The following is a 25,930-nucleotide window of genomic DNA, read 5'->3' as shown; positions in this document are numbered from 1 at the left end:
ATGGAGCGGGTGAACGAGGCGGCCGCCGCCGCCAGCAACCCTTGCGGCGCGACCCCGCCGAGCTGCTACACCTACCAGGTGAGCCGGCACAGCGCCGACCTGCTGCACAGCCTGAACCAGCAGCGCAAGAACGGCGGGCGCTTCTGCGACGTGCTGCTGCGCGTGGGCGACGAGAGCTTCCCGGCGCACCGGGCCGTGCTGGCCGCCTGCAGCGAGTACTTCGAGTCGGTCTTCAGCGCGCAGGGGCTGGGCGGCGAGGGCGCCGGGGCGCCGGAGGGGGGCGCCGGCGAGGCGGGGGGCGGCCCCGGTGGGGGGCCCGGTCCTGGCGGCGGCGGGGCACGCGAGCTGGAGATGCACACTATCAGCTCCAAGGTCTTCGGGGACATCCTGGACTTCGCCTACACGTCGCGCATCGTGGTGCGACTGGAGAGCTTCCCGGAGCTGATGACGGCCGCCAAGTTCCTGCTGATGCGCTCCGTGATCGACATCTGCCAGGAGGTCATCAAGCAGTCCAACGTGCAGATCCTGGTGCCGCCCGCCGCCCGCCCCGACGTCATGCTCTTCCGCCCCGGCGCCGCATCCGCCGCCGAGCTGGGCTTCCCGCTGGACATGACCAACGGCGCCGGCCTGGCGCCCAACGGCAACGGGATCGCCGGCATGCCCGAGGACGAGGCCACGCGGGCGGTGCTCTCGGCCGCCGCCCAGGCCTCGCTGCCCGTGCTGCAGGGCGTGGACCGGCTGCCCATGGTGGCCGGGCCCCTCTCGCCGCCCCTGCTGGCCTCGCCCTTCCAGAGCGTGGGCGGCGCCGGCCCCTCGCTGGGCAGCAAGCGCGGCCGGGGGCGCCCCCGCAAGGCCAACCTCCTGGACTCGGTGATGTTCAGCGCCCCGGGAGGGCTCCGCGACGCCGGCATCCTGCCCTGCGGCCTCTGCGGGAAGGTCTTCACTGACGCCAACCGGCTCCGGCAGCACGAAGCGCAGCACGGGGTGACCAGCCTGCAGCTGGGCTACATCGACCTGCCCCCGCCGCGGCTGAGCGAGAACGGCCTGCCCGGCCTGGAGGACCCCGAGGCGCCCCGCAAGCGCAGCCGGACGAGGAAGCAGGTGGCCTGCGAGATCTGCGGCAAGATCTTCCGGGATGTTTACCACCTGAACCGGCACAAGCTGTCCCATTCCGGCGAGAAGCCCTACTCGTGCCCCGTCTGCGGCCTCCGCTTCAAGAGGAAAGACCGCATGTCCTACCACGTCCGCTCCCATGACGGTTCGGTGGGGAAGCCTTACATTTGCCAGAGCTGTGGAAAAGGTTTCTCTAGGTAAGAGAGAGGCGCTGCTGGGTTCAGAGAGGCTGAGGTCCAGCCCCCCCCCCCAGCCCCCGGGGGCAGCAGGTTGAGGGAGAAAGGCAGGCAGGCAGGCAGTCTCTAGCCCACCCCTCCAACCGCTCTCCCACCCCCGCCCCAGGACATTCTCAGTGGGGCAGCAGGAAAGAGATTGTAACCCCGACCAGCTCTTCAAGAAGGGGTGAAGCCATCCAGGTGTGCAGAGGGACCTGGCCTCTTCAGGGACCACAACTTGGGTCTCCCGGGCCCTTTATTTATGACAGGTGGGGCTGTTGTGTCCACCTAGGATTGGGGATTTCATGCTTTGGCTTCTGTTTATGGAGACAGACTCTCGGGCCCCACCTATACAAGGCTCCTTTTCAGAAGGGCACCCAAAGTTCAGCCACTTCTAGCCTCTTGGATATCTCCGTGCTTTGCCCTTAGTGGCTTCCACGGTTTGGGTTGCAGCCTAAAGAGGAGGGAAGCAGCTTCAGGATTGCAGATGGTTCACTGCAGGGATGTCCAGCCGTGGCCACTTTAAGACTTGTGGACTTCCCACTCCCAGAATTCCCCAGCCAGCTCTGGAATTCTGGGAGGTTTGGAATTAAGTTCACAAGTCTTAAAGTTGCCAGTTCTAGTTTACTGGGGAAAAGTGGGGGGGGGGTGATTGTCATTGCTGCTGCTCCCTCATCCTTCCTGTTTCTTTCCTTTTTCCCCCCCAAAGGTATTATTATGGTTTGCACACATTGACTTGAAGGTCACAGTTCCCAATGGTTTCTCCTGAGTAAAAATATAGATCCAGATTCCCCTGATTGGGGGAATCGATCGTATTTTTAACGAGGAGATCCTGTTCTTAAATTACTGCTTTCAGGCTTGGGAGATTCCTGGGCCCTCAGCCCCATTAAGGTGATGAGAGCAAATAGAAGTGGGGGCGGTCTGGGCAGGAGGACCAGCCTGGTAGGAAGCTTTGCAGGGCTGACTTTTGCTAGTGTCTAAAGCAGGGGTCTCCAACCTTGGCAACTTTAAGAGTTGTGGACTTCAACTCCCAGAGTTATTCAGCCATCTGACTGAGGGATTCTGGGAGTTGAAGTCCACAAGTCTTAAAGCTGCCAAGGTTGGAGACCCCTGGTCTAAAGGGAGAAAATGACTGTGACTAAGTTCACATTATAGACTGAGCCAGATCGGATGTGGGGCTTGGCTTGAGTTATGCAGGCAGCCAATCACAGTGTCCTTCTCTTCCACTTTAGGGTGAGGGGTGGGCAGCAGGCCACAGTAGACCCCTTGCCCTGTCCCCAAACAGCCCTGAGTCAGGACTGCTGACAAGCTAAGGGGTGGCCGTATCCTGGCAATTCTGGATTTCCTGAAAGAAATGTGGCTTTGGAGGCTCCCTTTAATTAATGTCCTCCTTTCCTGCTTGATCCAAGGACCTCACTTTGCTGAAATTTTTTTGAATGCCACCTGTCCAGACAGGGCAACAAAGCCCCCCCCCCCCATTCAGGACCCTCCCCTTTAGGGACAAAAGAGCCTCGTTGAGCCTGGCAAGAGTCTTGTGTGCATCTGCCTAGGAGCAGGCGGTCAGAATCCATGCCATAGCCCTGCTTGGCAGCCGGCGGCCTTAGGAACCTTTTCCAGGTGGCCCAGACGCTATTTTTCCTTCTGGCGTGCCTGAGCTGCCTTGGCACAGAGGAGCTGGAGGAAAGATGGCAACTGGGGCACCCTGTGACGCGCATATGCAAGGCTCCCCTTTCTGAAGAGTCTCAGCGTCTCAGAAAGGGTCTGGCGCCCCTCCGGCCTCAACCTGAGTGGCATCTCTTCCCAGACCTGCCCTTCACGACACGACAGCCACAGAGATGGACGTCTTCTTCCTTTCCTGGCAAGCCCCTGGCCTTTATGGAGCGAAGGGTCCCTTTTCCTTCCTTTGACCAAATGAGCCCCTGAAATTAGCCTGGATTTGGGCTGCTTTCCTCAGAAGTGGCAGGGGCATCCCCAAGGGCTTGGTGGCAAGGGGCACTACTCTTTGAGTCAGCCACTGTGCGGAGAACTGAGATGGGAGCAGCCCTGTGCCTCGTGGCCTGGCATCTTTGCAGCTCTCTGAAGAAGGGGAATGCTCCTCTTAGGCTGTTTGGATGACCACAGGAGGGCTCCTTAGGACAGCCCTATAAATGAAAGTAAGTGCCACTGAGTTTAGCAAGGCTTCCATCCAGGTAAGTGGGTTGAGGGTTGCTGGCTTTAGAAGAAAGGCATGGGGGGGAGTTGGCATCAGCCAGAATACAGCAGCTCTGCCCACAACAGCCCAGAAGATCCCACGCAATGCCAGCCAGGCTGTTTTTTTTAACCCAAAGTGGGTAGAACATGCATGAGGTGACCACGTCTCTTGAGCTTTCCATATTCTTGCATGATAGGCAAGACCTCGTGATTTGGGCTGGGGTCCGCAAATTTGGCAACTTGAAGACTTGTGAACTCAACTCTGGCTAAGCTATACTGGCTGGGGGATTCTGGGAGTTGAAGTTCACAAGTCTTAAAATTGCCAAGTTCGGAGGCACCTGATTTGGGCGTTTGTATTTGAGACTACCTGCGATCTTGATGGTGAGATTCCTGCCTTTAATGCTTGTGTGAGATCTTGTCTGATGAGAGCTGTAGTATAGGTTCTCCTGCTTGAGCAGGGGGCTGGATCAGAAGACCTCCAAGGTCCCTCCCAGCTCATTCATTCCAAAAAGAATGAAAGTGAATGAAGCTCACTGTGGGGAACACTTTTACAGCAGCGCTCTCCAACTTTGGCAACTTTAAGGCCACGCTGGCTAAGGAATCCTGGGAGTTGAAGTCCACAAGTCTTAAAGTTGCAAAGGTTGGAGAGCCCTGCCGTAAAAGTGGGAGAAGGGAGAAAATGCCTCCCTGAAGGTGGCCTTCAACCCCTCCACTCCTCAGATGTAGAAGTTATTTAGCATATGGCATAATGGATCTCCAACATGTATTCACATTTCACAGTAAAATGTGGACATATACTGTACAAAATCCCACCTTGAGGGAGATGGGGAGTCTAGAAAAGTGTTTGTGGGTGTGTGTTTTGTGGGTGTGTGTGCATGTATACGTATGTCTGCTGGATGATAAGCAGGGCTGCCTCTTCTCCATCCACTCTCCTGCCTAGAGGAGAGCAAAACCAGGCAGTAGGCAGATGGGCCTTGTCCATGAGATCCTCTTGCTCGATATCAAGGGGACGGGGGTTCTGTAAGGGATCCGGGGCTGGACCATTAGATTGTGATGTTGGTCTTTGGACAAGCAGGCCCAGCTCAGGTGGCCCAGAGGTCTCCTCTAGGACATTTCTGGCTGCAGCCCCACCTGGAGACCACTGGGGTCTTGGAAGCCTGTGCAGACCATCTTCACTTGTGGCATGAGGGCCTCCTGGCTCTTCAGGAGATTGGTGGGTGGGTGGGGTCTGTGGAGCTGTGGCGCTTCCACACCTCTGGAGGTCCCTTGAGAGTACGTGGCTGAACTGTGTGTCCAAGGAGTAAGCCTGCAGATGGAGTCATGCTTGTTTTTTTTTTTTTTCAAGGCCTGACCACCTGAATGGGCATATCAAGCAGGTGCACACATCAGAGAGGCCTCACAAATGTCAGGTAAGTATCCTGGGATGGGGTGGAGGTGTTCATTAGATTAAAACAAAGCATGCCTTTGCAGTGGAGTTGGAGCTCTTGGGTGGTCATTGCTTGCAGTAGAGTCCGGAGGCCGTTGGACCTCCTGGCCGCTTCCTGATGTCGTCTTTGGCTTCTCCAGCTGCCTTCTTCTTCCCTGGAAGACCCTTCCTCCTCCCCAGCCTTGGATCTTTTTCTTTACAGCTTGGCTTTCCCCTATCAGACACTGGGCTTCTCCCTTCCTGTGCCTCTTCTTCTGCCTGTTCAACAAGAACTGGCCATAGCTTGGGGGCAACACTAACTAGCCCCTGAACCCCATTTCCTGGATGATCCCTCCCTGCCTGAGCAGCCTTCAGAACATGACCTTGGGAATCGGTTGCTTCTTCTTTGCTCTCTCTTGAGGCTTCTTGTGGCTGAAGCAGAACAAGACAAAGCAAAGCATGTGCAGAGTTTTCCTTCCATACTTGCAAACTACATTTGTTTGCAGTTGAAGTTTAAAGCACAGAGATAATCCACTGAAAATGGAATTTTAATAGGATTTGAAAGAAAAACTCCTTCCCCTTTGCACTAAAACCAAGCAATTTAGAAACGGTGAAACTCCTGTCAAACTGTCAGGATGCTGTAGGGCCTTACTGTGGCTACGGGGGTCTTTTTTCCTCTTGTCCATAATTGTACAACCCACTCACCCCATTTCCTTTCCCCCATTTCAAGCATGTTGGGCCAGCCTTTCCAGCCTGGATACTCTCAGGTGGGTGGGCTTCAGCTTTCATAATACCCCAGTGTTGTTGCTGCTGCGAGTTTGGGGAAGGGGCACACACATTGACTGGGCGCTGGGGAAGGTAAGGCTGGTTGAGCCCCAGAACTCTGGTGGAAATTAACTGGGATTAAGGGGGATTAAGCATCCTCTGAAGATGGGTTGCGTTTCAGGATTTGTTAGCAGAATTAGTAATACAGGTAGTCTTTGATTTACGACCACTCATTTAACAATGGTCTGAAGTTGCAACAATACTTAAAAGTGTGATTTATGGCCTGTCCTCAAAATTATGTCCGTAGTACCACCCTGTGGTCATGTGGTTGCAATTCGGGTGCCTGGCTTGCGTTTACAAGGGTTGCAGTGTCTTGCAATCTCATTATCACAATTTGTGATCTTCCTGTTGGCTTCTGACCAAAAAAGTCAGCAAATGAAGCAGATTCACTTAATGACCATGGTAAAGAAATGATCATAAAATTGGTTCCAGTCAAGCGATGACCTTCTTAGTAGCTACACTGCTTAGTGATGCAATTTCTGGTCCCAATTGTCATAAATTGAGGACTAGTTGTAATAGATCCCAAACCAAGATTGGGAGGACTACAGGCTGAAGGTGTTTTTTTTTGGGGGGGGGGGGAAGTGTCCTCAAAAGAGCCTGAACTGAATAAAGTTAGAAAGGGGGGGTGGTATTTTAAGCTGTGGGGTTCGTAGCATATTCACTTTAGAAATGGGTGGCAGCCATCTGATGTCGCGGCCTCAATCAGTCTTCTGGAATCATCCAGGATTAAGGGGGAGAGGAAATCATCCCCAGTAATCCTGCAAATGGAAAAAAAATGTTTTAATTTGGCTCCAAGAAGATTGGCAAAGTTAAATGTTAGCAGGTTTCTTTGGGGAGGAAATTGCTGTGGGAATGCTCTGCAGACTTTTACGTGCTGGAAGTGGTGAATGTTCACCAGGAAGGGAAGTGGGTTTGTTTGGCCTTGAAAGATGCTGAAGCTAGCATGAGTTTGGGAGGGGGAGGGGGGTGTCAGGGCTAGACTCAGTTGTTTCCCAGGTTAGCCTGTTTGGGTGTTTCTAGGAATTGCCAATTGCCATCACGGCCAGCACCTTAGGCATGCAGGAGCTGTGCAGGAGCTCTTCCTTGCCGTCGTCATCCGCTGTAAATCCAGTGACAGCCAAGGGGTCTCTAGATGTGGATCTGCTCTTTCGAGGGAGTCCAGAACAAGCTGAACCCCAATCCTAGCAGCATCTCCGTCTTATCTGGACTTAAGCTCCGTTTATTTGCCTTTGTCCAGCCCTGGCAGACTTCGGCAGCAACAAAACATAAACCCAGCTGCTTCCATTCAGATGTGGGAAAATAGGAACACAGCTGGGTCTCGCCCCATTCAAAAGGGACACACAGCCTCAGGGCTCCTCGGGTCTCATGCAGATGTTCACAAGTACTGGGAAGAAGCTGTTAGCGCCAATTTCCAGTAGGGGGTCTCCTCATCCAACAGGCGAGATGGACTGGTTGTAAAACAGTGCCCCAGTCGCCAGGGGGCTGGGAAGCAGGATCCCCTGCTTGATGGGACTGACATTTTAGGAGGTCCAGGAACAGATAGAGCTGAAGTCTCACATGGAAATCCCTGACTGAGTAGATGCAGGATCCTTCAGCTGCCCTGAAGCTATAACCAGAAGAGCAGCTGGCGATGGCGTGCGTGCCCACAGAGAGGGCTCTGTGTGACACCTCTGGCAGGCATGCCATAAGTTCACCACCACAGCTTTAGGGCCTCTACATTCTTGGTCACTTAGCCAGTAATCGGATGTTTGGGATCAGCCATGAGATTCTCCAAGCCAAGGGAAGTTTTCTTTAACAAGGGTTTTATTGCCTGCTTTAGTCAGGGATTCTTTTTGGCTCTTGTGGGTTCTCCATCACTGGAGGATTTTAAGGAGAGGTTGGACAGCCTTTTGCCCAGAATGGTCTAGGATCTCCTGCTTGAGCAGGGGTTTGGACTAGAAGACCTCCAAGGTCCCTTCCAACTTTGTTATTCTGTATTCTATTCTCCAGTTGATGAGCAAAAGGCAAGCTCTGCTTACCAGACTCCCCTTTTCCCTCCCAATATTGGGAAGCACCCCCCTCAAAGTCTGCTAATCAGCAGCCCCTCTGAATATGTTTTTTTCCTTGTGGCCTCGCACCGAGATGTGAGCAGCGCTTCTCTGCTTAATATAGAAGGCAACCGAGCTTTACCAGAATACCTTGTTCTGGGGTAACAAGGTATGCAAACAAACAAACAAAAAGAAATAATAGAAGTTTGCTTCTCTTAAGAAGCAACAAGTACATTAAATTGCAAATTATACTTTCAACATAGGAAATGTCTCCTGAATGGAAGTTTTTGGTGATTAGTAAGTGTACTTGCACTTGATGAATTTATTTATGTCATCATAATTTTATGCCTCATAATCGGCACCTTAGGAAAGAAACGTGGCATCATCGTTAGGACTCGATTCCCCCTCCCATCCTCAGGAACTGTCTTGATTTCAGGTAGCCGAATCTCTCCAGCTGCAGTTTCTATCCAGAGCACTTTGGTTCTCTTCTGCAGGGAAGATGCCCCCAGGAACGAAAAGTACAACCACAGTTTAGGAAACTCTGCTCCCTTTAATAAGAGGAGCCGAGATCAAAACACAGGCGCTTCCAGCTTGCTTTCAATCCGCTTGGCCGTTGTTCCCTTGTTCAGAGGCCAAGCAGTTCCCAGTGTTGCTGGCTGTTGTGGAGGGTGGATGAGCCCAGATGCCAATCACAGTCCAATCCTCCTGAGGACTGTGGACCTGAGAACAGAAGCTTTTGAGGGGTGGGGGACTGGTTCAGACATTGCAGCAAAACCTGCTTCGGGGTAAACCTATCCAAGGGTGGAGCCCCCCAAAGTGGCTAGAGAAATGGGGACGTAACGCAGGAGTTTCCTGTGGGTAGTCTTCTCCTTCTCACTGCCCTCCAAGTGCCCCTCTTCCCCTCTAGCCATCGGGGAGAGTCTGGAGTGGGTGGGTTGTGAAGACTGATTGTCTTCCCCACTGATGTTGATGTAGGAATTAGTCTTCATTTTCTAATCTTTCTTACTTCCTGCCTATTAGCAGGAAAATTCCAGCTTCCAGGGGATAAACTCAGAGACCTCTACATCCATAGAACAGTTGAAACTTCAAGAGGTATTTCTTAAACACTGTTTATTGTTTCAATATAAACACACTTCTCTTTGCTTACTATATTTGCCATGCTTGACAGGAAACTACTCGACCTTTTACTTATTTACCACTGTTGTTAAGAACAGTGGTCTCCTGTAATGTTTTACCCTTCTTTAAAAAGCATTAACAATATGTGGTTTATTTTAAACTTTCTGGGTCTTGCTTGATAAGCTGACCTCTGCATTTTGGATCTTATATTTTGGCTTCTCTTAAAATGATTTTTATTTTACCTTCCAGTCCTTTAATTTTGACTGGGAATAAGCTGTCATTTGGCACCAAGAGAGACGAGCAAATTAAATGTTGTCATGCACCGGTTACTGGGAATTTCTCTTGAAGGAGAGGGGGGAATAAGTTGGTGGGACATCCTGAACCCTCCCGAGAGGGGTGGAATTGCTTACAAGTGTAGGAGAAGAGTCAACCTATCAAGGAGACGGGCAGCATATAAATTTAATACATAAATAAAGTGATTCTTTTCTTCCTTTTACAAATAGTTCCCAACATACTGTATTACCATTCGTTTGATGACTGTTAGAATTAGGACGGTTCTTAAGTGACATTTTTAAGTGAGGTCCTGGCACCTACAACTGTTGCCTCGTCCCCACAGTCACATGATCGATCATGTCCAGCGATCAGCTTTCATTCACAATGGCTGCAGGACCCCCCGATCCCAGGATCTCCATTTGCAACCTCTCAGTCGGCTTTGAGAAGCCCAGGCCACAGGGAATCCGGCAGAAAAGGCCACAGATCAGGATCACCTGGTGTCTCGGTTAACATAATGACTGCAGAAAAAGTTGTGAAATTGGATGTGGTCATTTGATGACCACACCATTTAGTGACTCATTTTCCCGTTCCGATTGTGGTTGCTAATTGAGGATTCCCCGTATGGCCACGAAGATAGCTATCATGGAGCTCTGCAACCCATAACTGATGGGCTTTTTTAATGGCCAATTGACTGGTAACTTCCCACTGGAGTCATAAAAATTGCCTTTTATTTTTCACGGGTGACATTGCTGGGCATGGGAAGCGATCGTGAAGAGGGGGAACAGCTTTTGCATGCGAATCAAAAGGGATGCTTTGAGGAGAACAGCCCTATGCCCCCCAACCCTCAAAAGTCTTCTTCAGCTCCAAAGGGCTCCACTTCCATTGATTGTGAAACAGCACTTTGAATGGGACTGTAGAGCCCTCAGCATTCTCCCTGAGGCTTCTGCTTTCGGCTCCTCTTGGCGTTTTCTCCCGTGTGCTCTTTTGCTCAGTGCCAGGTCTTCGCTTCACTTACCTGAAAAATAGGTCACCTTTTGGCTTTCATCATTTGAAATCCCAGCATCCTTTCCTCGTGCAACATTAGCCATCCAGGTTGCACCCCCTTGTGTTGCAGACACAAATGCTATTATATACGCCTCCTCGGTTCTCCAGGAGCAGCTCAGCACCCTCAGCTGATCATCAGAAGGTCCCGAGGGATCCCTTCGATGCCCAGCTACCAGGCTTAGCTGCACAGTCCTTCCCTTTTTTTTTGGTCATCCCATTGTGGGCCACAACATGGGCATGGCTGGTAGTGCAGCTCCTCCAGGGGCAAAATTATTTGCCCAACAAAGATCCCTAAAGGAGACATTTTGATACGAAGGAGAGGAGCTGCAGGATCATCCTGGGGTTCCTCCAAGAACCTCTTGCATTGTTGAGGCCACCCTAGTTGGTGGGGCAAAAAGTCCCGAGCGACTGCAAAGGGATTGCCACTGTGGCCACCCAGATCGGGACACATTGGTATCGAGATGTTAGGCTATCCTTTCCCCTCAAGTATAGGAAGGCACCCCTGTTGTTTTCTTGGCAACTTTATGGAAGCAATGAAGAAAAAGGCGGCTGTCGGTTGTGTCCCCATGGGAAATGGTTTGGAGATGTTTCCTTCACAGCCATTTGCTTCTTGGCTTCCCCAGCTGTATCTTTCCTCTCTGAACAGAAAAAGAAAAAAAAAACTGAACATTGAGTGACCATCTCTTGCTAGCGAGGAGCCCTCAGAGGGGCTTCTGTTGGGTCAGCCGTGATGCCGCCGGATCTCAGTGCAAGGGCTCAGATTTGGCTCTTCTGGCTTAGGGCAGTCCTGGTCATCCTTTGACCGTAACAATTGAATGGTGGGGCGGGGGGGTGTCTGTGAGTTTGGAGCTGCAGCCCCCTAGGCAGATGAGGCAGAAAGAGGGCTATGACGTAGGTTGGGTTTGGGCACGACAACCCTGCCCTTGTGGAGCTGTAGCTAAAGGTGAATTACGGCTCAGCTAAATGCCTGACTCAAAACTCTGTGGTCAAGCAACCCCAGCAGAGCTTAGTCCCTTTCTGCCCCTACCTGGCTAATGTCCCTTTGTTGCCGTCCACAGACCTGCAACGCTTCCTTTGCCACCCGGGACCGGCTGCGCTCTCACCTGGCTTGCCACGAAGACAAAGTTCCCTGCCAGGTCTGCGGGAAGTACTTGCGGGCCGCGTACATGGCGGATCACTTGAAGAAACACAGCGAAGGACCAAGCAACTTCTGCACCATCTGCAACAGAGGTAATGGGCCTCCTGCTGCTGGCGGGCTAAGCGGGTGGGAAGGTGGCTTGATTCAAGCCAATTGGGTCTCCGGAGGAGGAGGAGAGCAACTCTTCCATTCAACAGAAGGATGTTCCTCCTGAGCCTGTTGTTTGTTGACTCTCAGACACAAAAGACCCCCAGATCTGGCCCTGCACCCCATCTTCTATTGCTGCAGCCCTGGTGCTTCTGGACGGTCATTCTGGATGTTCCTTCCAGGCACCAGGGGTCCAACATGAAGCTCTGGGCGTAGAGTAGGTGCATAACTTATGCATGAACCAGCACCCCGTCTTGCTCTCTGAATCACCTCCAACCTGGGCAAGGGGGAGGACTCCGGGCTCTGCCTCTGACTTCTTACTTTCTCTGGCTGAAGCTGCTCCCATTCTCCCAAGCAGAAACACCAGGAATCCCAGAGCCCAGCATTTCCAAGAAGGGGGATGAGGTTGGGATGGTGGGGGGGAGCCACCCGCACATTCCTCCTAGTGTGCAGGGCAAATGAGCCCTTCTGCCAAATGAGGGCATGGCAGCAATGTCCCTCCGCAATGACTGGGTGCGTCACTCTGCAAGGCGTGTCTTTCTCTTACTCAGAAAAGCCTCCCTGAGCCCTGAAGGATCTTTCCCATTGCAGCCTCTGGGCTGTGGCCTAAGTTTCCAAACATGTGAACCGGCGTTGGCTCTGCTCCATGATCCTTCCCCTTTATTTCCATGGGGAGTCCCTCTGGGAGGATGCGTGAGATTGCAGCTGTAGCCAAAAAAGAAACGATGGAAGGGCTAAAGCTGTTTCATTCTTAGATGGCTCGGTTTGGATGTCGCAAATAATGACTGCGAGTGATATCAGTGGTAATATATTCTTTAGACTCCAGGCGGGGCAAAATGATCTTTCTATGAGAAACCTCCATTTGTGGGAGTGTGGAAGGCAAGAAAAATAGGGAGCTGTAGTTTTAGTAGATCAGGAGATGAGCAAAGCAGTCAGGAAGTCTCTCATAATTTTCTCCATAATAAAATGGCAATGAATGAGCTGGACCATACCACTGTGACACAGGTGATTGTACTTAATGGATCCCCTTCAGTTGAGGGACACTTGGAGTGGACTGCCCCAGGCCCTGTGCAGCATTTATCAAGGACTTGGATGGGAGACTTGAGGGGATACTTGAAAAGTTTGTAGATGACACAGAACTGGGAGGGAGGGATAAAAGGCATTGAAGATAACAATTCAAAAAGATCTATCCAGGGCATTCTAGGATCTAAGATGATTCAGAAGTGCCATGCAGATGCTAAAGAAGCACACATGATGTGTTAATAGGAGCAGAGGGTCAAGGTCATGGGACCTAATTGCTCTCTTCTACCCAGTCCTGATCAGATCCCACTCGAAGTGTTGTGTCCAATTTTGGGCACCATGATTGAAAAAGGGCTCTGGCATATGGATCCAGTTCAGGGGGAAGTTCTGGAAACCTCTGAAGGCTTCTCACTTAGAGGAATGAGTAGATTTTGTTGTCCCAGCAGTTAAGACCCAGACCAGTGTGTTAAAGGAAGGAGGTTCAGGTTAGACGTCAGGAGGCCCTTCCTAAGTGCAGAAACTGTCAGCCAGTAAATGAAGTGGAGAGTTCTCCTCGCTGCAGGCTTTCAGGCAGAGACTGGATGGTTGTCTGTCAGAGATCCTGCACTGAAGCAGAGGATTGGGGTGGAAGGCCGGGGAAACGAGGAGGGGGCTAAAAGCATCAGTCCTATGAAGGAATTGGGATGTGTAGCCTTGAGGAAACATGCCAGAGAAGGAGAAGGACAGCATTCTACAAAAAAGCAGAGGAGACTATATTGTAGAGCAGATGCTTGGGGAATTCTGGGAGTTGAAGTCCACAAGCCTTAAAGTGGCCACGTTTGGAGACTCCTGTTGTAGAGGACACAGATTCATAGATTGAAATTGCAGGGAAACTGGTGGTGGCTGATCTCAGCAAGAGCTTCCTAGGCATAAGACCCATTCAAGAGTGGAACTGGAGATTGGGGGAGGGGGGGTGTTTCAGCCACGGTGCCACCACTCTGAGTGAGGCTGGGCATCCTTGTCTTAAGATGCACCTTCTGGTTGGATGCATCTATTTGCTGATAGTGTTCAATATTTGAGGTTAACGTGCAGGCAGCCCGAGGAAAGTCCATCTGAGGAGGCTGCTGAGGCTGAGAAGGGAGGAAACGGTAGCTGAAATGGGGTTTGGGAGGCTGATCTGGGGTGGGAAAAGGGTAGGTTGCTTGGTGGACATCCAGATAGCATGTTTGTCATTTTCGATCTGCCCAGCCTTTTGCCACTCTGGTTTTCTGGTAGAGGAAGGCTGAGGTGGGTTCTTCTGGGTGCCCCCTTGGACACCCAGAAGCCCAGCCAGAGCCTGTCATCTTCACCTACTTGGATTCTGCCAGCCCTGAGGGGATACCGACAGACCTTGAGCCCAGCCACATGCCCTGGGAAAGGGGGAGGCTGCCAGTTATCTGGGCCTGACAACCCGCAATCCTCCCATTTGCGAGCAACTTATGGGTGGCATGGCTTCCCTCCATTTCCAGCTCAGAATTAGAGGAAAACTGCAGTGGAAGCCCTAAAATGGAGAAGCTGAGGTTGAAAGCAAAAAATGTCCTGAAGTTGGCCCCGCCCAACCTCTTGGCAGCCCTGCACTCCCCCCTGGCATTCAGAAGCAGGTTTGCAAAGGCCCAGAATGGGACAGGGGCCTCCTGCATTCAGCTGGACTGGCTGGCTGGGATTTCCAGGCCTCTCTCACCCTCCCCCCCCCCCCCAATCCAGGGGGCAAGGCCAAGCTCTTCTTTCTGAGGCCCCTGGGTGCCATGGCTGCAGCTGCCCTGAGCGGGCACAAGGGCTTCCGCAGATGAAACGGGTTTTCTTGCAGAGTGAGAAGCAACAGCTTATTTCTGTACAAGGGGTCCTCGACATACAACCATTCATTTAGTGACCAGTTAGAATGGCACTGAAAAAAGTGACATGACCATTTTTCACACTTAACGACTGTTGCAGCGGCCCATGACCATGTGATCAAAATTCAGCCACTTGGCAACTGATTAATATGTATGACGGTTGCAGTGTCCCGGGTCACGGGATTTCCCTTTGCCACCCTCTGACAAGCAAAGTCAATGGGGAAGCCGATTCACTCGAGAACCATATTTATTTTATTTTATTTAGGGAATTTATGTTGCTGCTGATTTGCACCTGGCGACTCAAGGCAGCTTACAGAACATAAAACCTCATATAAAACTAATAAAAGAAGAGTCATATAATAAATTAATATAATGAAATCAGCCCTGGTGACTGTGGCAGGAAAACTGGTGCAAAATTGACTTAACAACTGTCTTGCTTAGCAACAGAAATTTTGGGCTCAATTCATGTCATAAGTCGAGGGGTAGTTTTATTTGCTTGCTATATTTAGCGCATCTGCAGAAGCAATGTTTTGCACAGGAAGCGTGAAGGCCCGGAACCAGAAAGCCTTAAACAGCCGTCAATTTTAAATAGGGGGTGGGTGAGTCAGGAAAATTGGGCTGTTGGACATTTCTGAGGACGAGACAGTCCCTTTAAACAAGCAGGCTGTGGGGGCAAAAGGAGTCCTGCGCACAGCACCCCCCCCCTCCACAACCGCCACAGCTGTCTCAGTCCCTGGTGGATCGCAAATTCACTAAACAATTGCAGTGATGTGCTTAGTAACTGGCAAGAATAGTCATAAAATGGAGCAAAACCCACTTAACAACTGCTATGCGATATAAGTGTTGGGCTCCCTTGAAGGAAAATTCCGTTTCTGAGGAGCTCCAGCCCAACCCAGAATTTGGGAAGTGATCCCAGCAAAGGGGAGCCTTCGCAGACCTATTTCACCCTGGGCCCCTGAAACTGCAGCCGTCTGGAGACTTTCTGTGCTTTTCAGAGCCAGAAATCAGGGTAAAAACTACTAGGTAACACACTCTTGTTTAATCCAGAAGTTCTGTGACTGGTGCAGAGGTTTCTGGTGTCCTGAAAGTTTTGCAACAACCACTCTACCCAAAGTAACATTATGTGGTTTTTCTCTCTTGGGAAAACAAGAGAAACTCTTCCCCCCTTAATCTTCTAAATGTGGGGCTCAGCCTGGTTTCCTCCATTAAGGAAAAATGAAACATAAAGACATGAGAATGGCATGTGAGCCATGAGCTTCTTGGGTTAGGGCCGTGCTTTGCTGGCTGGGGAATTCTGGGAATTGAAGTCCACCCATCGTAAAGTTGCCAAGGTTGAGAAAGTGGCCAAGGTTGAGAAATAGGGCTACGGGGTAGAAGGACCTGGCTTTGCCCCTCTGCTTAAGGGTCTCGGGCCTTGGCATAGAGAAGAGACTCCCTGGACGTGCAGGAAATGCCAGCAAGACGTCATCTGAGATCCTGCTGACCTGAGGAGGACCCTGTCAGCAGAAGAGATGGGAGTGGACTTTAGTTTTCAAAGGCCCCCTGGCTCTTCCTGGGGGGTCTAGTGGTGTTTGACCAACAGCTATCTGGAGAAGGTGGGTTTGTGTCGCCTGCGGAGTCTCCATCCCTGCCATTCCTCACCTGACAGCCCTGCTGTGTCAAGAGTTGCAGTTTTGCTGGTGGGGAGTTCTGGAGAGGTTGTCCTGTCCTGTCTGGTGGGACTGGAGTTAGTAGACCTCCCTTCTCCAGAGGATTGTTCCCCTCTTGGCCAAAGTTTCTCACTTTGGCCTGTTCCAGACTGCCAATCGAATATTAGAGCAGAGCAGACCTGAGTGTTTCAAGATATTCCTGGTATGTGATTTTCTGGAAGGGACACGGCCATGAAGGGATTCTAGAGCCCTGGCGCATCTTGCCGCAGCATCGGCTGGGCCTGGAAGCTCCCCTCAGCTCTCTGGGCTTGGCTGCTTGCTTGCAGTGGTTCACTTAACAACCGTGGCAAAAACGATGATAAAATAGGACGAAATTCACTTAACAACCACTTTGCTTAGCAATGGAAATTTTGGGCTCCGTTGTCGTCATAGGTTGTAATGAAAATAACATCATCAGTGCTAGTGCTAACATTGATGACATTACCTAGTTGGGTCATGAAACGTCTGCAAGGAAACAATCAAGCTCAGAGAGCACCAAGGATCCTCATTTCAGCCTGGAGCGACAAATATTCTCCTTTCTTGGCTCCATCATGCCTGGGCAGTTTTCCCCCAACGGAGGGGCACAAAGGAGAGGCACCGTCTGCAGGTTGTTGCCTCTTCCAAAACCCACCGCGCCAGTCCTGGGAGCGGCTGGAGAGGTCCGAGGGGAGACAGGCCGAGGCGCGTCGGTGCTGGTGGCAGGATCTCATCTCCTTTTGTCTTGTTTAGGTTTCTCCTCTGCCTCCTACTTAAAGGTCCATGTTAAAACCCACCACGGTGTTCCCCTTCCCCAGGTCTCCAGGCACCCGGAGCCCATTCCGAATGGGGGAGCGGCGTTCCACAGCGTCAGGACCTATGGCATCAAAGGCAAGCGACCCCTCCCCCGATCTCGGCCTAGGACTCTGGTGTGTGTGGGGGGGACAGGTGGGTGGCCAGGGCCCGTCATGGGGCTGAGCAAAGGACTTAGGGAGCAAGGGAAGGCCCTGCTCAGGCCCTCCAGGGCACCCCCCAGCTCTGCGAAGGGAGGCCTGGCTGGGATCCTGAGATTCTGCTGCCTGGGGGGCGGGGGGAGTCTGCCTCACTGTCATGCTGGAGACACACAGATGAGCTGCTCCCATTCTTAAATCCACCCAGGGCTCTGGGCATCCCTGCCCCCTCTGGGATTGTGTTCCACTTGGAGAGCAGTTTTTTTGAAGCCTGTGTTCTGATGTTGTCTTTCTGACCCTCAAATCAGTGTTTTCCTCACTATGAATGGCTGGCATTTTCCAGAGAAGGGTGTGTCCCCGTCCCCACCCACCCACCCCCCAATCCTAGACTGGTAGCCCAGGATCTCCTGGAGAAACTGCATTTTCTCAATAGGTAGATTGGAGCCTCCAAAGCCTCTGGCTGACCTCTGGCGTCCATTTTAGTGCCGTAGCCCAGACTGCCTCCTGGACGGGGGAGGGGGGCTTAGTTCTCCCCCTCCTGCCTTCATGCCATGGCAGCCTTCCCATTATGGCAGGGAATCCGGAGAGCCCTAACCTGGCACACCTGTGGGCAGAAGACAAGGTGTGGGCAGGCTGCTCAGTGTGAGGACAGCTCAGCCTTCTGATGGCCTCCAGACAGGTGGTCAGCCATGGAGGTCAGGGAGGCGGTGCAGCTCCAGCTGATCTCGTGTTAGCATGCAAAGGGGCTCCTGGGTGCAGACCCTGCTAGCAGTTGGAGGCAGTCTTGCCCAGTGGGAGTGGGCATAGGGTCCTGGCTTCTGAAGGCTGAAGAAGACACTTGCATCATGCTTGGAGAGGCCCTCAGAGCTTCCAGGCATGGCTGCCCCTCAGGGCTTTTATTCCTTGGGGGTGAGAGGGGCCCTTCCTCTCCACCCCTTTGTCATGCTTGCATTGAGCCCGTTCTGTTGGTCTCCTGGGGGGATCTGCTTTTGTTTGCTGAGGAAAGTAATTAGAAGTTGAGGGACGTTCTTCTTCTCGACTCCTTGTCCTCTTCTGTGCCTCCTCAGTTGCCTCCCCCGTGTCCCCCCAGGTGGAGCCGGGCTCTAAATCGTTTCTGGCCGGCACGGTGTCACTGCCCATCACCCCCACTGGCTTTGAGGTTGTCTTCTGGCTCAGGCCAAAATGGGACTTGATTGAGCCTGTCGCGAGGTTTCGTTCATGTGTGGTGCTTTCCTTTCGGTGCACAAATTGTGCTGTTGTGCAGACCTGCTGCCCCTGGCACAGCTCTACCCTCAGGTCTGTCAGCAGTATTGGAGCAGCCTTGCAGGGCCTCTGCAACCCTCCCCCCCCCAAATGCAGGATGTGGCAACGTATAGCTGCTTCCCAGTTGGGCTCATTCAAAATGATAAATCATAAGCCAGAGTTCACACAAGGCAGATGCTGCATTCACACATCACATGCTGTGCCCAAAGAAATAGGCTCTAGGAGGCTTCACTGCAGGGCCTGATTCAGCCCACATATGAAGACTGGCTGGATCCCAAAGAGACGAATCCCCTGAGTCCAGACAGCTGAGTGGAGGAGCCCAGCTTTGGGTTGTGTCTGGGCAGAGGAAAGAAAACCTTTGGGGGGGGGGCTATCCGGGCCTTTTCTGACATGGCAAAGGGAGGCAGGTAGAGGCCGGATGGGCAGTTAGGCCTCTTCTCTATTTTATGGGCTACAGAGATGGGGGAGCGGGTAGAGCCTAGAGGGAGGCCCATCTGCTGCACCTCTCAATGTGCTTGACTTCCAGCCAGAGAAGCGGCTGAGCCTTGGGGGGGGGGGGGGGTGTCTGCAGGCAACATCCCCTGCAGCTGCAGCCAGATTCTCCCATACGGCTTCTCCTCATACCTTGGCCTGGGATGCTAAACCTCTCTGGCAGACGTCGGCTCCTCTCCTGTGAATTGGCAAGTGAGGGGAGTTGTTCTTGTTTTCCGTTGCACTTTCACACCGTGGACACGTCCTCTTTGCCCATAAAGGTACCAGTAGCTGCAGTGGATAAGCCCAGGGGACGAGACTTTCAGAAACCGATTGAAACAGGGCGTGGGACATTTTGTCGCACGTTGATGATGTTGCCGTCTTGAAGGACGATTAGCCCAGGTTTGGAATCTGCCCTGGGCCTCAGTTGGGCCAGTTTAGCTAGGCGCCTCTTGGGGCCATGGCGTGTATCTCTCAGGGCCCAATGAGGGATGGTCCACTTTTAAGACTTGTGGGGCTCAACTGCCAGAATCCCCCAGCCGCCCATGGTTGTTTGGGGAATCCTGAGAGTAGAAGCCCAGGAGACTGAAATGTTGCCAAGGTTGGTCCTTCCTGGCCTAATGCTTTGTGGGCCTTAAGGTAGCTGTGCCTGCACTTCCCAGCTAGACTTCCCACTGCATGGGATAGAAGAAATAGAAGGGGCGTCCCTGGGAAACGGGTCGCCACCGTTGGATTTGAAAACCGCCATTTTCTTTCTCTTCCTAGAAGGCCAGAAATGCTCACATTCGGACCAGATTGAGAGTTCAGATTCCTACGGAGACCTCTCTGACGCCAGCGACCTCAAGACGCCCGAAAAACAGAATGCCAACGGTTCCTTCTCCTGTGACATGGTGGTCACCAAAAACAAATTGGAGTCAGAGGGGGATAAGAAGTACCCCTGCCCCGAATGTGGCAGCTTTTTCAGATCCAAGTCCTATCTCAACAAACACATACAGAAAGTTCATGTCCGCTCCTTGGGGGCCCCCCTGGGGGACTTGGCCTCTGCCTTGGGGTCCCCTTTTTCCCCCCAACAGAACATGTCTCTCCTGGAGTCCTTTGGGTTTCAGATTGTGCAGTCCGCATTTGCCTCGTCTCTGGTGGATCCAGAAGCTGACCAGCAACCGATGGGGCCAGACGCTAAGTGAGGCGCCTTGGCTCTTAAGAAGCAGCAGCAGCAGTCAGTGTTTATTTTCTAGAGAAGGTGGCTGTGAGGTGCAGTTTTAGAGTGGGGAGAGGTTGACTTAAATTCCCTTGAGGTGCCCCCCTCCCCCTCTTTCTTTTTTCTCCAAGCCCTTCCCCGGATGGAGACAGTTTTCATCTAAGCATCTGCAGAGTCCCTGTAGGAGGGTGGAGATGGAGGGGATGGGAGATCTTGAGCAGAAGGCTGGCAGAGCCCTGGCTTGGAGATCCTGTGAACAAAAGAGATACCCCAAAGCTGGATCCAGAATTTGGAGATGTCCCGCTTCAGCTGGCAAAGAGCCCGGCGCTCTGTCCTTCGGCCTTCCTCTCTGCTCAGGATTCACATCTTCTCAACCATCACATTCCCCCTCCCCTCCCTGTGGCACCCAGTAGTTAGCATGGCTGTTTCCTTGGAAAAGAAAATCCACGGGAGGCCAGCTTCTCAAAGCCAGCCATCGTTTTCCTTTCAAGAAGACAGGGCAGTTGGCAAGAAGCAGAGAGATGCCCCAAGGAGGAGATGCTACCAGATTCCTGAGCTGACCAGAAGGCTGTCTGAGACCCCCCGGCGGGCATAGCAGTGGCTTCCCGGAGGACCTTGTGCAGGGACGCCTCAGTTGTGTGGTTGGCTTGTTTTTCTGACCCTCAATACTCAGCCATTGTTTCCTGTCTCTTTCTCTCTCTCTCTTATAATTATGGTTATTATTATTATTACATTTATGATTTTAGGACCTGTTGTAGTGATTTGCTACTGAAATGCCTTCCAGGGCAATTATACAGAAAGCTCTTAAAGCAGCAGTCATGTTAGGATAGGATTAATTTTTTTTAGATGTATCATAATTAAAACCTTGCCTAGTTGATTGTTTTTAAGTCTACGGGATAATATAGTTATGCAAAGGGAAAGACAGTTGGGGGTGGGAGAAATAAGCTTAAACTTTAAAAGAAGGTAAGAGGGCACTCTTGGTTGGTTGATGCATAAAGACCTCCAGATGTTTAACATTTTCAATTAGATGATAATGTTTTTTTGTACCACCAACCTCCTGTGCAAATAAATAGAGAGTTCACAGAGTGATTTCAAAGCAGAAAATAATTATTGGATTGGACTGCATTAAAGAAGTTAGAATGTTACTTTTTAAACTTTCTTTTGTCTTTTTTGATTTTTTAAATTTATTTTTATTTGTTTGGCGCAGGGATTGAAAGGTGTTTCTGTGCTTTGATGGCAGAAGAGAGATTGTTCTGGTGGGAAGATGCCATTTCTGATTGCCACCTTTGGGGGTGCACCCTCCCTCTGTATCAGGGGTGTTAAACTTGATTTCATTGAGGGACGCATCAGGGTTGTGGTTGACCTCTGGGGGCATAGCCAGGGGGCATGGCCAGCTTGCCATCACTTGTGTTGGGAGCACTTGTGTTGGGGGCACTTGTGGCCCAAGCCCTCTGCCAGCGAAAATGGGCTCCCGAGCTGTGTTTTCGGCTGCAACGATCTCCTGCAGCCCTCTGAGAATGAAAAAGGAGCTGGGGGGGTGGGTGCAAATGCAACCCTCCCAAGCTCTGTTTTTATTGGCAGGGGCACCACGGGCCGGTCTGCTTTTTCCAGGCAACCACGTTAAGTGCCCCATAGGCTGTATCCGGCCTCAGGGCCTCACGTTTGACACCACTGCTCTATGTGCTGAGCTTTGTCTCTGGAAACATAAACCTTCTTAGATCAGACTAAAGGCCCGGCTGTCCCTTTCCCCTGTGATTCCACAGGAATATAGGCAGCCCTCCAAACAGGTTGCCCCAAAGAGCCCAGTCATCAACAATGCCACCTCCTTTAAAAATAAATAAATAACTGAGTTGCGCACTCTGCAGTTCCATCGCCTAACCTGGTTTCCTTCCACATCACTTGAGGTCAACAGCAGCAGATTAGTTTTAATTGCGGCTTGCAAGCCTGCTTCCAATCACACCACAAGGCAATTGTACTATTGCTGGGGAGGGAAGGGGAGAATGGCATGAGGCTCTGGGAGACGGACAAGAGGTTGGGGGGGGGCACATGCTCCCCAACCTCTGCTGAGCAGGTTAAGATTTGCTCGGGCTGGGAGTGCAGGGCCTTCTGGTGGGAAGGAGCCTTAGGAGAGTCAGGATCTCGTTCATTCAGAGGAACACCAACAGCCCCTCCCCCTGCCGCCTCTCGGTGAAGCTGGGTGGTAGCAGTGACAATGGCACTGGCAGGCAGGCAGCCGGGAAAGACATGTCAGCAGCACAATGGTGCCAACAGTTAGGATAGGAGCCCAGCCACATCTCCCTCTGAGTGGACCTTTGTGGACCTTCCAGAAGACCCTCATGGAGTCCACGTGATGGTGGCCCAGGTTACTGCTGGTTTTGCCTCACTGAGTGGGAACGAGAGGTGTGGAAGCGGTCCTGGCTTTTATTTGGTGTGTGGCACTGCCATCTTGGCTTGGGCGACTCTCGGAGGAGAGCCAGGCTGCCCAAGTCCCAGAGGGATTTTGGAGTCCAGGCAGAGCACAGGAGGCTGGGGGAATGTCAACGGCTGCTGCTGCTCCCTCTCTTCCAGATGCCCAGGCACCGTCTCTGCAGGGCTGAATGCCAAAGGGTTGCTTGTTTGCTGCACCATCTTTGGTGCCTCTTCCAGAAAGGTGAATCCTGCAAAATTAAAGAGTCCTTTTTTATACCAAGCCAGAAACTAGCTAGCAATCTTTGACTGTGTTATGGGAAATCATGGTTAAGCTAATCTTGGGTGAGTTTATTTTGCGAATGCGGCTTCTCTGATTTACTCGAAGATGAACTGCATCAAATTGCAGCCATGAATAACCAGTTTGGCTGAGAATGGATTGAGAGTGAGTGTGCGTGGGCCGTCTGACAGTTTGATAACTCTTTCCTCGGGTGAAAAGGAAGGGGGAGAGCTGCTGAGCTTGGGTAGAGCTCCATTAATCCCCCCCCCAGGAGATAATTCTGGGGTGTGGAAGGTGTGAGCCCCCCTGCAGCTCGGCACACTTTCTGCTTTTCCGCAGAAACCAAGGCTCACGTCCACCCCTGCACAATGTTTGATTTACATCTGAGCAAAAAGCAGGCAGAGCAAATACTGGAGAATCTACAACTGTAGGTATATTTAAACTTTAGCTCCGTTTTCTAAAAATCCCTTCTATTAAAACTAACGAGACAGAAGATAAAATGGCACCAGTGTTGAAGGCGGGGCTGAATCGTAATTTAACAAACTACTACAGAGTTTAAGATCACTTAAAACAGCATTGATTTATTAACAAGTTACAAGAGTAATGGAATAAGCGGTTTGTTTGGACTTAATAATTTGGTGGAAGATAAGCTTAATTGAAGGTTAGAAATGGCTTCAAAACAATTTAAAACAACAATGACCTCAAAGAGTGCTGGTAGCTCTCCAGCCCCGACAAATAAATTACAGTCATTATTACCTCCCTCTCCTGTTCCTGGTGCTGAAGTTTTAACCCAAGATGTGCTGCAAAGAGTCCTAAAAGACGCTTTAAAAGACCAGGCAGCTGCTTTAGAACTCAAAATACAGGAAAATGTTTCAGCTGCCTTCAAGGAGGTCACGGAGGAAATTTTGGGGATTAAAGAGCTAATCCAGATTCGCAACCAAGAGATCAGAGAAGATATTGTGGAAGCCTTTAAAGGCTTGTCTGGCTATGTATCTTTATTGGATGGTAAAGTGGAAGAAATTAATCAGTCTAATCTCAATTTAGTAAATAAAGTGGAAGAAGTCCAAAACAAGTTTGACAATACAGAAGCAGAAATTACAATGTTACAATATAAACAGATAGAGCTTGCTCTGAGAATAAGGGGCCTTAAAGAGAATAATCAAGAAAACCTAAAGGAGATTCTTTCAGAAGCCTTTGATCAATTAGTAGGTCAATCAAGAATGGACTATGACTGGCAAATAGACAAAATATACCACATTAATTCATGGATTGCCAGGCAGTAACAACTTCCAAGAGATATTGTAGTCTACTTTGCCACAAGGAACATAAGGAACCTGATACTACAAGAGTCCTATAAAACCAAGTTGTAGATTGCGGGCCAGGGGGTGACAGTACTGAAGGCCTCAGTTATTCCTGTTAGGTATAATTACAGACTGTACAGTTATAGAGACTAATATGATTTTGAACCTTACAACGGCAGCAAGACTATTGGTGGCGCAGTACTGGAAGAAGGAAGAATTACCTACTATTCAAGAATGGACACTAAAAGTAACAAACTTAGCAGAGATGGCTAAAATATCAGCATATCTTAAGGACCTTTCAGATGAGAAATACAAACTGGAATGGAGAAGATGGATTGATTATATTCAGAATAAATATGGGACTAAGAAACTCCAGATAGGTTATGAATGAATGAGCAAGCAAGGATACAATTTGCTTAAAGTTAGCTTTACAAAAGAGGAGTTAAAGTACAAGTGAGGGATGATGCTAAAGTCTGTTAGCTTATCTTAGAATATGGATGTTAATGTTTATACCCTGTATTTGCTCTGGGAGGCTGGGGGGGGGAGTTTGGTTGGTGGGGGGAGGTATATATTTGTAAAATATAAAATTTTCAATAAAAAAGTGTGTGTGTGTGTGTGCTATAGCTTAGAGGAAGCTGCCCAGGGACCAACAGCAATTCAGCCACTGAATTCCCAAGTTAGTGGAGATCCTTGATCTGGATCCTAAGAGATGAGATTCAACAAGGTGCAGCAGTCGGGTGCATACAACCAGGCCAAATGAATGCTGCATGAGCATGCTGCGAGCCCATCCAGAGGGTCTTCCTTTGGGTGAGGAACATGTGGGCTGCCACAAGTTGAGGAGCAGCACAAGGGAATGTGGTGATGCAGGGAACTAGAGTGTTTGATGTTCTCCCTGCAAGGACGTCCTTTGGAGGTGGCATGTCAAGCATGGAGCTCTGAAGCAAAGGTGAAGCTGGGGCAGGGAGGAGAAGGCCAGAAAATGCACAAGAAGTAGGTGTGGGCAGATATGACACTTCTCCTTTTCATGAGGATGAGGCAGCAGTTTATAGAACTTTCTGAAAACAGCAAAGCCACAACTTGAGATGCCGTCTGCTTTTGGCCTCTTCGGCTGATCTTACATTCGGTGCTATTTAACGTAGTTGCCAACAAATTCATTTCTTCAGATGCAAAAATATAGAGGGAGAATACACACAAACACATATTTGTGCACCCCTTTGTGTGCTGCCTCAAAGGATTCCAAGCAGCTTGCAGGTCACAAAAGCACCACTGCATAGACCCACAACTCATCCCGTTGCCATTGTTCACGAGAGCTGCCTCTTGTTATGCCCCCACCCCCAGCTTTGGAAGAAGAGACTCCCAGGCTGCCTTGGGGGGAGGGGCTGCTCCTCACTGCAGCATCTCCCAGCCACCATTGATCAGGGTCTTCTCTATTCCTAGGGCGAGGCGGCACCCATCCTCCCCCCTCAGCCAGCATTTTCTGAGTGGGTGGGGTCTTTGAGTCGATGCTCCGAAAGAAGCAAGGAGCTGCTCCATCAGTTCCCTGAACAAGGGAATCCAGAAGCCAAGCAGCAAGTGGAGCATCTCCCACAGGATTGGTGCCCTTCTGCTGTGCCAACTTCCATCTGTTGGCAAGTAGATTGCTGAATCTCTCTCTCTCTCTCTCACACACACACACATACACCCTAGTTTCTGAACCTTCTCCCAGGGCAGTCCTTGTGGTAATCCCCCCCAATCTTGTGCATCTGCTCCTTCTTGGGTAGCATCATCCCACCCATAGCTTAAGAGGGGCCACTTGCAGAGTCCTCCATCAGAGCTTCTAGTGATCCTGATAGGATGCATTGCAAGCTGATCCATTCCCATGACCTTCAGGCCCAGAGCTTGTTTAGGTGAATAAAATTTGATGAGCAATTGAAGTGTTTCCATTTTAAATCCTGCATTTAATACCCCAAGGAAGTTTCCACTAAGCAATGTACATTTATCCCAAACCTAACAAGTTACAGCCAAATCAAGCATGATGTGCAAAATTCATTCTGT

At 50.9% G+C, this 25,930-nt stretch overlaps 1 protein-coding gene across 11 annotated transcripts; it reads left to right on the top strand.

The window, feature by feature from the left end:
* PATZ1 (POZ/BTB and AT hook containing zinc finger 1) lies at positions 1-21,063 on the top strand. Of its 11 annotated transcripts, none has more exons than XM_032229228.1 (6): positions 1-1,310; positions 4,864-4,927; positions 8,796-8,867; positions 11,267-11,438; positions 16,781-16,918; positions 19,480-21,063. In XM_032229228.1, exons 1-6 carry the CDS (start codon positions 1-3, stop codon positions 19,893-19,895), a joined length of 2,172 nt encoding a protein of 723 aa, XP_032085119.1. In that variant the 3' UTR covers positions 19,896-21,063. The 11 variants fall into 11 exon arrangements, with proteins under 11 accessions (XP_032085119.1, XP_032085118.1, XP_032085117.1 ...); XM_032229227.1 differs by having other exon boundaries at positions 19,477-21,063; XM_032229226.1 differs by having other exon boundaries at positions 16,781-16,975; positions 19,477-21,063.
* The last annotated feature ends 4,867 nt before the right edge of the window (positions 21,064-25,930 follow it).

Source organism: Thamnophis elegans, chromosome 13 (assembly GCF_009769535.1).
Source record: "Thamnophis elegans isolate rThaEle1 chromosome 13, rThaEle1.pri, whole genome shotgun sequence".
NCBI classification, from domain to species: domain Eukaryota; kingdom Metazoa; phylum Chordata; class Lepidosauria; order Squamata; family Colubridae; genus Thamnophis; species Thamnophis elegans.
The sequence above is the reverse complement of the archived record's forward strand: the minus strand, read 5'-3'. Positions and strand labels throughout refer to the sequence as shown.